The following is an 11,023-nucleotide window of genomic DNA, read 5'->3' on the forward strand; positions in this document are numbered from 1 at the left end:
ATTATCGGACTAAAACGAGTTTGTTTTGTAAACTTAGTACTGAATTTGCATAGTATAGGGGCAAAAACAAGAAGTGTAATAAGTGGCTAATTATACCCCTATCAATTTGGTTGGATCAACATGAAATACCGGTACTTTGGGAAACATTTAGATGTCAGATTATGATCATTTCAATTTGGAAATACATTATTTGGAAAAACAACGGAAAATATCCACGTCCTCTTCCCTTACGACGTGTCTTTTCCTCACCCAAAAATGCACGTAAGAAGCCATGCTGATCGAAATAAGTGACTTATTATTATGTTAGGGAAAAAAGTACGCGCAAAAGCCACGAACGAGTTACCTCCCCAAGACAGCAGCAAAGAGTAAAGATCTATAAATGAAATGTTTATTTATAGATCTTTGAACAGCGCCACTCGTTTTTCGTTTTTTTTTGTAAACCGTAATAACAAACCAAGAACGGTTAACGGGACCAAGTTTTAATCATTGATTTTCGTTATATGAAGATTGAAACGAAATTTGAAGAGGGAAACACATTTCGTATTTTGTTTTATAATGAGTACAACGAAAAACGATATAAAGTAATTAATTTTGTTTTTATACTTAGGTTTTGTTTCGGTTATTCGAAAATCGGAATATGAGCTAATATGCGTTAATCTTCATGTTTCGTTGTGTCGAATTCGAGACGAAAAAGAAAAGACGGTATATACACGGACCAATAATTCATTTATAACTAACCATATCATAAATTAAAAATATATATCACAAAAGTTAATATAATATATGAATAAAGTTAAACACAACAATAATAATGAAACATGTATACTTAGTGAATCTTATAGACCTTAAAATAGCGTCAATGGCCAGAAAAATAAACATGTTTACTAATAATGTCTTCACATATATGAACATTAATGATTATATACATTATTTGTTTTAAATTTTATCCATGTAAACAAAATGCAATTCACAGATCTAACCAGCTATAATATCGTGCTTCTAAAGCTTTATAAACGAATGTGTCCTGAGAAACTTTTTGAATGTTTCAGATTTTTCGGACATTTTCGTTGAGGGCATTCCATAAATTTCGTGCTAAACGCCTTATATCCTATTCCTCCATAGTTGTCAACGCTAAGAGCCTTGACTATTTTATAATTTTTATTTAAGCTTTGATATATGTTATTTTCTGTGGAATGGAATTTTCTTTGCGTCGACTGATTTTTGTTCGTGTGGATTATTCAACGCGAGGTGATATCCTAAGCGAAAGTCAATTACTTTCCAGCTATTAACATTGGAAGTGTCTCAGATGTTCATATTTTTGCGAGAAGCCTAGACGGCTTGATGATGGGCATGGTTTGGGATCGTTTCAATAATGCTGGAGCTTTCCCATTTTCATTTGAAGCATTAGCTATATTCTTTTCTGACGGCAACTCTTCGTCAAGAAATTAGTTGCAAAGCCACGAGGATATGGTCTATCGTATGATATAGAAGCTGATTGTGTCATTTTTGCTCTCGCCTGTTGGTATGCTAGTGTCAACACAACCAAAATATTACTTTTCTGCCTAATTCACGTTATTGTCCGAAGCGGATTATATAAGCAAATTTTCATTTATTCCATTGCGGATATCGTTGATTTAATGAATATTGAAGTCACTTAAACTCTGAGCAAGTCCATTCAACCTTCGACATTTCTACAGCACTAAATCATCTGCATAACCAATCACTCTGTATATACTCTTTCCCTAATATTATACTATCTTGTTTTTTTTAAAGAACCAACTCGAGCTGGCTTAAGAATTTCGTTGACAAGTGTACACTGATGACAATATATTTTGTAATCTACAGTTAATTTAGTTTTTGCCACATTTATTATTGTCTGTACTTTTCAAGTGTTTTGCCTAGTGAAGTATCTGTAATTTGGTGTGTACATATATGTATTAATGTCTTAGTTCAATAGGATAGCTTTTTGTATCGAAGTTTTTTTTCTGGAAGGCTGCGGGCATGATGCACGCGTCCTGAACGTCACCGCATACTTCCGGTACACCTCTCCATTGGAGGTTGTTAAATTGGGATTCACTACTACTATATTTAGACAATGTCTGCAACATTAAAAGTTTATTTGCTGTGTATCCTGCAACATCTTCCAGTACATACTGCGGTCAAAAGCTTCCATGCAACTCATCAACTTCAAAACATAGTGATCGTACGGAATATCCATATGGAAATGCAATGTGACATATTTCGACAAAACACATATTTCGATTCAAGAAAAGTTGTCTGAGTGCATACAATTACATAAATATCTGATTTCCAATTCAGATATATGCACATCTGTTTTTTAATTCAATAGTGTAAAAAGTATAAATGTGTTTTAAATGCACAAAGTCAGGAGAAAATTAAAAAGAGTCCCATACTTGGCGCAATACATTTCCATTTCCGTAGGAGTTGTTTACATGTTATTTTCTATAAAATGCTGTTATTGTTTCCTATGACATTTTCAATAATAAGAAAGGTTCTACGTCTCAGCTTTTTATTGTTAACAACTTCTCTTTGTGTTTTTTTAGCTTTTCATTTATTGCAGTTTTTCTAGATTTAGCTTTTCATTAAGTGAATAGCTTCTTTATGTGGCTTTTCATTGATTGCAATTGTTTTTTATGAAGCTGTCAATCTATTTCAATTATTCCAGATCGAGCTTTTGCTTGATTTTTGTTCTACTTATTGAAGTTTCCGCGGATCATCCTTTTCATTGATTGTAGTTCAACACATGCCTGTAAAGTTTCTTGCAGTTTCTCTACGTGCTCACATTGACACATGACCCATACATTTATTGCAGTTTTTCTTCGTGCTCACATTGACGCATGACCCTTAAATTTATTGCAGTTTTTCTACGTGCTCACATTGACACATGACTCTTATACTGATTGCAGTTTTTCTACGTGCTCACATTGATACTTCTGGGCGAGGTGTGCCTTTCCACAGCCGTGTTCATCATCTACACAGTGCCCGAGGCGAAGGACAACTTCCTAAGGTCGCAGCCTGAGAAGCTCCTGACGACGGCCATCCAGCGGTACATGGATGACGAACCAACCATGATGTGGGTGGACAAGATACAATCTGATGTAAGTGTCAGAGTAGGAGCTGTTTGTTCGTGGAACATATCGAGCCTCGTTCTGCATGATCGTAAAGTGTCGTCCCATTTAAGCCTGTGAAGTCCGCAACAGCATATCAGGGATCACTTTTTCCACTTTAACGGAATTGTTCGTTTAAGTAAAGTCTTTTGTATACGAAATTCCAGATTAGGCGAAAAGTGTCGTCCCCGATTAGCCTTTGCGGACTGCACAGAATAATCTGTCACAACACTTTACACATATTCATGAAGCCAAGGTTTCTCAGATCGAGCCTCATTTATCAACACGGCCAATAAGTGATATATGAACTAAGGATTAAACGTTATGATAAGAAAAAATGCAATCCGTGGTGCCACACGATCTGTTACTGTAGGTTGCGTCCACTTATTTGTCACACTTATATCGTACAGCGCTAGTGAAGTAAATATTGAATGCGATGGATCAGAAATCTTGATGCAATTTGTTAAGCGACTTTTGCCTTATAGACTTCAAATGCATTTGCAACTGAAAATTTGATAACTCGTAGTAGTACAAAGACATGTTTACTTCATAAGGGTCCCCTTGAAAACTCTGTAGTTAAACATTTCTATTATTATAACGACAGCAATTTATTTGTTTTATTTCATATGGTAGGGCTGTTCTGTGCATATTGACTACTTCGAAATAGCTCATTTGGAAGACAGTTGTTTAATTCAATCTATTAAGTATGGAAATTGAAACACGACTTAAGTATATACCTTCAAATTGAAAAACAAATTTCCCTCACTTTGTTTGTTATGTTGTTACATCAAATAATCTTTATAAGTAACTTACAATGGAATTGGAGCACTTGAACAATCAACACCCATTCAATGAAAGACCATAATGAACAAAGGTCGCTTTGGTACTGGGCAAAAAATCCTTAAATAAATAAAATTCATGCGAGTTAAACAAATAAAGTGGCCACTTGTGCAATCAAAAATGAATTATTAGGACTAAGCACAAATAATTTGCATGGCGGCTATTAATTTGTTGAAAATTATATTCCTTTTATGCAAACAAGCATAACGTAGATGAAACAAATAATAATATTTGTTAATGCCATGGGTATGAAATTATCTGTTTCCGTTTTATTTCAGACATCAAACAGCTATGCCGAAAATACTTACATATGTTTCTGTTCCAAAGCTTATTATAAATATCAGGCAATCAGGTAATTTAATTAAAAGGACGTTATGTTATCATGTTTTAAGGAAATCAGTCAGACAGCGTCAATAATGCAAATAGCAGAACAAAAACGATACAATGAAATCGCGAAACAAATGAACATAATGAATAAAGGATGACAATCTATTTGAAATCGATTATCAAAAATGATATAAGTGCTTCAACAAACAATTATCAAATATGGTTTGGCCAATCCACTTATCATAATTGCTTTTGGAGATCAAACGATTGAAGTAGGTGTTGTTAGATCCTATGTCAAATAAAGCACACATATTAACTTATGAGTGGTTTTGAAGCCATGGTTTATGGCGGTCATTTTTATACATTAAGCAGTCTTCAATTTAGGCTTGTTTGAAATAGGTACATTTTGATTTTATTATTATAACCTTTTTTAAATAGTCATATAACGGCCACCGGAAAAACTTTGCGAAACCGAAATTTCGCAAACTTAAGTACCCTTATTCTTGAAGGTTTGCTTATTTGTGATAAAATATAAGATAAAAGTCTAACTTGTGATTAATAATTGGTTATTTTTGCTTGTTAAATGCGTTTTCTTCACTATGAATTTTATTTGCAAAGTTGGGGTTCCCATGGGATTTTTGTAATATCCCATGGGATTTTTCATTATCCCATGGGAATTTTGGTTTCTCCCATGGGATTTTTCTCCAGCTTTTTTTATGGGAGAAAAAATCCCATGGGAATTTCAAAAACATAAAACACGTTCGTTTGTGCTTAGTTATCGATTTATAGCATTGTTAAAGCATTTGTGCTTATTTTCGTTCAATTTACTTTGATAGAAAAAAAATCCCATTTTTTTATGGGAAAAAAAAATCCCATGGGATTTTTTTCTGATTTTTAGAGATTTATTCATGTAACCTTCAGAAACACTACATTTTAACAAATGATGAGCATTTCTCGCGATTTCAACGCGTTATATCGTGTTTTAAAATAATAAAAAAATCCCATGGGATTTTTTTCCCATGGGATTTTTTTGTCCCATGGGATTTTTTTTCCCATGGGATTTTTTTTCCAATGGGATTTTTTTTAAGGTATAAGTTTCTAAAAGCTATATAATAATAATAATTATAATAATAATAATAATAATAATAATAATAATAATAATAATAATAATAATAATAATAATAATAATAATGATAATAATAATAATAAAATAATAATAATAATAATAATAATAATAATCGTGCTCAATATGATGAATTTGTACTTTTAAGCGACTAACATTTTTATTCGAGCCGATCGTCGTGTCCGAATGGTGAGTATAAGAGCAATTTACCAGTACAAATAAATCTCACTTGTGAAGAGAACGCTACCGTACTATAAAATAATCTTGATAATAAGTCATATCATTTCTCGACAAAAAAAATGAAAACAGTATCCATATTGATGTCAGCAATGTCCCCTGCTATGATAAATATTGACAAAATGAAAAACCTTGACAATAATTCCGTGTCGAATACGCATTAGATTATAGCAATCAAATTCATATAAGCATTGATAAGATAATTTGTGAAAATGGGTCTTATGTCAAATACGGCAAGCGTAGCTCCATTCCATAATGTCCGGTATTAAGTCACGTCAAGTTTCGTGGTCGAATTATAGCATAATAATCATTTTCACATTACGCGAATCATATGAGTTTCCCTACATATATTGTGTTAAAATTTAGTACCGAAATCCCCATATTTACGCCTTAAAGGGTCAATAGGTCATCGGTATGAATGGCTTTTGACTTCACATGAATGTTAAGGTGCAAAAAAATGATATTAATTTAATTATTAAGCACTCTTGACAGCATTAAGTTGCCTCTCAGTGGGGATTTCGGTAATTCTACACTAGAACTTAAACGCGCGCCGGTACCGAAATCCTGCTGTACAAACCTTCAAGTGTCAACAAAATTATTATAGTGTTTTTTTTCATTAGCAACCAGTGACATGTATTATCTCCCATTCGGTTACTTCTTTTGGAAAATAATTAGCGGGGATTTCGGTACTGCTACATTCGTACGCCCAGAGCCGAAATCACCCATGTTTACGCCAATCCCCCATATTACGCCTTAAAGGGTCTATATGTCATTATGTTTGGGTTTTGGCTTTGCATTAATGTTGATTTGTACACAATCATATTAGTGTTAATCATTTAAACACTCTTATCAGAATATTTTTTCCATTATTAAATAGTTTATTAATGTGAAAAATGTGTAAACGAATGTAAAAGAGGGAAAATGTACATTTAAAACATTGGTTACACAAAAGAATATGTAAATATAACATGACATAGTAATAATAAGTCTTCAGAAAGTATTTTCCAAACAAATCTGATGAAACAAATGATATCGTACTACCTTATTTACAATATGCTATACACTTTTGCAATTTAGTTATCAATGTTTAATCAAAGCATAAATCAGGATAATATGTTGCCTCTTAGCGGGGATTTCGGTAATTCTTAACAAGCACATAAACCCGCGCCGGTACCGAAATCCCCGCTGTACAAACCTTCAAGTGTAAAAAAATACTGATTTAGGTTTAAATAAAGGGAACAATGGTATTTTTGGCCACCAAAAAGCACTTCCGCGTCAACAAAACGATTGAAATTATGTCAGAAACCCAGCTTTTCATTGTATATATTGCAATACACCATCGGCCGCCGAGAGCGGAATACTGCGCTTGGCCGCTAAACAATGTGGATTGCATCAAATTAAATGTCAATTTTCGATTTTATTACAAAAATAAACACTGCCTTTTTATAAATATGTCAAGCACGTACACTTAACAAAAAAATCGATATATCTTTATGTAATGTAGAAAAGTAAAGCGCTTTATATATAACAATGTTTTATAATGTCTCTCTGGTTGAGAAAAAAAACTAAACAAAACCATGTAGAACATATATGTTTTCATAATTAAAAAAAAATATTTAATGATGCACGTGATGTTTTATAATTGATATAAGTTCACGTGTCATTGAACGAGTTAAGGGAGAGATGCGAATTAAATTACACATAATTAAAAAATGATACTATACTGTCAGCTTGATTTATAAATTGTGTTCCATCGCGCCAATATATTCATTGTTCCATGAAAATGTGTATAAAAGCAAAACGATTGAAATTATGTCAGAAATCCTGCTTTTCTCATGAAATGATCTTTAACACTTTATTTATTCCAATCAGGTAATTAATAATAATAGGGGAAGTCTATACTGTGTATTAGAAACTTGTTGTGGTGATCCCTATCTTATCCGCTCAATACACATCCACCTGGCTACTGTACAGAAAAAATTAGATTTACTTCCATAATAACTGATTTCATTAATTGCTAACTTGTTGTCTACATTTTAAATTAACAACGATAATGGATCAACATCACCGTTGCACAATTATTAAGTTCACAGTAATCTGTACTTTAAATAGATAGCCTAATTAAAGACGGTGCTAATAAAGAACAAAGCGTGAATGTGGATATTAAGAAATTAGATCCTTTTTTGCATGACACTGGCAGTATATCATTTTATCTTATATAAATAAGCCACATTTAAGACATGGATAAAATTAAAATAAGACACATTTGCATCTTTCATTTCTTTAAAAAAAAATAAGCACGCAGTCACATATAAATAAGATACATTGAAGACACAGAAAAAAATAAATAAGACACATTTGCATCTTTCACTAAATTTTCTTAAAAAAACATGTGAAACTGAAGAAAAACATTTATTACTGACACATTATTCTAAAAGTCGACTGACAACTTAAGTTCAAAGAGGGATTTACAATTAAATAAGATCCATTTTCGCATGATGCTGGTTGTAGAGCAAGCAATACATTTCTTACTGACACATTATTCTAAAAGTCGACAGGCAACATAAATTCAAAGAGGGAACCACAATTAAATAAGATCAATTTTCGCATGATACTGGTTGTATAGCAAGTAGTCACATATTAATTACAGCTTGCATTAGTTGCAATAATTTTGTTAAGTGCGCGTGCTTCTGAACGTTGCGTTAAGCGAGAGTGTTGTCATTTTGTTAGTTTTATATTTTGGTATTATGTATGATTATTGCTTGTTTTGAATTTGAAATAAACGCTTTCTGGCAAATAAGCATCGTCTTAATTTTAATACAAATAATGAACATTTGACATACAAAATGTCCAATAACATACCGGCAATAACATTATATATATGTTAATTTCTGTGCATGTTTATACCGAAATTATAGCCGACATCGGCAGTTAGGGAAATTTAGTGACACACTTTAACACATCAAACATGCATGATAGTTCTTTTTTCATATGATATTCCCCTGGTTGCTTACCGGTGTATTGGTGCAGTTGATAACCCCGCCGGGACTACAGTAGGGTGCTAATTCACACGTGTATCGTGTTCAATACAATCGTCTTAATTTTAATACAAATAATGAACATTTGACATACAAAATGTCCAATAACATATCGGCATTAACATTATATATATGTTAATTTCTGTGCATGTTTATACCGAAATTATAGCCGACATCGGCAGTTAGGGAAATTTTGTGACACACTTTAACAAATCAAACATGCATGATAGTTCTTTTTTCATATGATATTCCCCTGGTTGCTTACCGGTGTATTGGTGCAGTTGATATCCCCGCCGGGACTACAGTAGGGTGCTAATACACACGTGTATCGTGTTCAATACCCGATCCATGCTACAACGTGTAAGAACGGGAATTTCGGTAATTCTACCTTTTTAAGCTTGCGCACCTCTAATGGGCACATATCCAAATATAATTTAATTAATTATTTTCCTAATCAGCATCATTTCACTAAACTACATGCAAATTTGTAGGTAGCTTTCCATGCTTAAAAAAAATAAACCGATTTTTTCTAAACCACCCTCACGCTCGGCTTTTGTCCAGTTTATTTTCACCCCTGGGGTATATAAAAGTTCCATAATTCATTCATATTTCCAAATATGGGCATGCAGTTGGTGTGTACAGATGCAGTAAAGGTGTTTAAAGTTTAAACAAGATGAAATAAGTATTCTTTTACAGACATTTATTTTTTACAAATTTTAATCTATGGAATAGCGCCATGAAATGTAAGTGATTTCAGCCAAGTAAAAATTGGGTCGGTTAAAAACAAAGTGTCATAAAATTCAAAATAGTATCATTTAAGTTATATTTTAAATTAAGTTTTTATAGAAACACTATATACAGCAAAAATACCAAAAAATAGACAGATTTACCGTTTACTTTTTGAAATAAAAATAAAAATGCAACATGCATCATTCGTATTTTCAGCAGTAAATTAATCAATTTAGCCATAACGTTGTTTTTATTTTAAAATTGAAGGATGTGCATACAATTTTCAACATATTTAACAATAAACATAGCTTATGTGCTATATTAAATCAAATTACGTTAGAAAAGAAATAAAACGCGTCGCAAAAAGTATGCGATGTCGGCAGGAATCGAACCTGCGCGGGAAAATCCCAAAAGATTTCAATTTCATCGCCTTACCCACTCGGCCACGACAACTTTACATCTGTGTAACCTTAAATTAGATATATATAAGTAAACAGGTAAAAAGGCTCGCTCGATCTTTGAAGAAATCGCGAAATCGTATTTTTCAGATGATAATTGGATCAAAGTCAATATTTATAGTGAAAATAATGTAATCTAAATGAATAAGTTAAACATATATCAAAATTCGAAGTTTGAAAAAAATAAAATGCATCTCTCGGAAATAAGCGATCATTGAAGATCGGCAATGGCTTATGTATGAAGTGAAAGGACAGTTGAAAGTTTCCATTTTGCACGTTAATGATTCTGATAATATGGTGACAAAGGCAGCAGTCCTATGCAGTATTGTGTTTGACCGGAGAGTAGCGTGATCTGTGTCGGTGTTGGGCGCTCTGAGGGCGCAATCCGGCTACATAGGTACATAGAAACCTCTTGTGGCTATAGTCCATGGATCGGGTTCGGCAGACAGGGAACATGTAAATTTGTATATGTATGTTTTATATCTTAATTACCTAAACGTATATTTATCCTGGTTACTTATTTACTGAGGTATGAGTTAGTCGCAATGATTGTAGAAACGTTGTACTATATTTAGTAAGTATTTGGAGGACGAGTGGCACGGGCTTTATTATCACTTATGCAAGGAACGCGTTTTGTTTATATACGTATTTTTGATATTCCGATAGGCTTAAGGGAGGTAACTTATTCATGTAAAACGCGATATTTTTTGCAATGCCTTTTTATAACTCTTGTTTAATTAATTACATACGAATATACAGCTAAATTTAAGATGATTTTTACCAGAAAAAATTTCGGAGAAAGATATATTGAGATTTTGATATTCCATAGAATGCGAGTCTCCATATATATTTTCTATTGCAGGGGAGGTAATTTAAATTTTTTAAAGTCTCCGAATTGGTCTTTGTTGTATCTATTTACGTTTATTTTCAAGCTTATGGCGATTAAAAAATTAATTATTATTAGTATATGCTCACATGGATATTGGTACGGATATATCGTGTTCATATAACTGTTACTACATCCATTTCATTCATCATTCAGGTCGGGCTACACAAATCTCGTGAAGAGGCCAGTAGGACCTGTAAACAAACTCTCATACACATACTCTTCACTCATCGTGGCGCTCTCGCATGTCTGAGGCG

At 32.9% G+C, this 11,023-nt stretch overlaps 1 protein-coding gene across 1 annotated transcript in view; it reads left to right on the top strand.

The window, feature by feature from the left end:
• Positions 1 to 11,023, top strand: part of LOC127843163 (uncharacterized) — a 99,249-nt gene that overhangs the window by 18,210 nt on the left and 70,016 nt on the right. The window contains exon 3 of the mRNA XM_052373022.1: positions 2,928 to 3,119. Coding sequence (XP_052228982.1) covers positions 2,928 to 3,119 — 192 coding nt within the window. The remainder of the gene's footprint in view (positions 1 to 2,927; positions 3,120 to 11,023) is intronic.

This window comes from Dreissena polymorpha, chromosome 8 (assembly GCF_020536995.1).
Source record: "Dreissena polymorpha isolate Duluth1 chromosome 8, UMN_Dpol_1.0, whole genome shotgun sequence".
Taxonomy (NCBI): Eukaryota; Metazoa; Mollusca; class Bivalvia; order Myida; family Dreissenidae; genus Dreissena; species Dreissena polymorpha.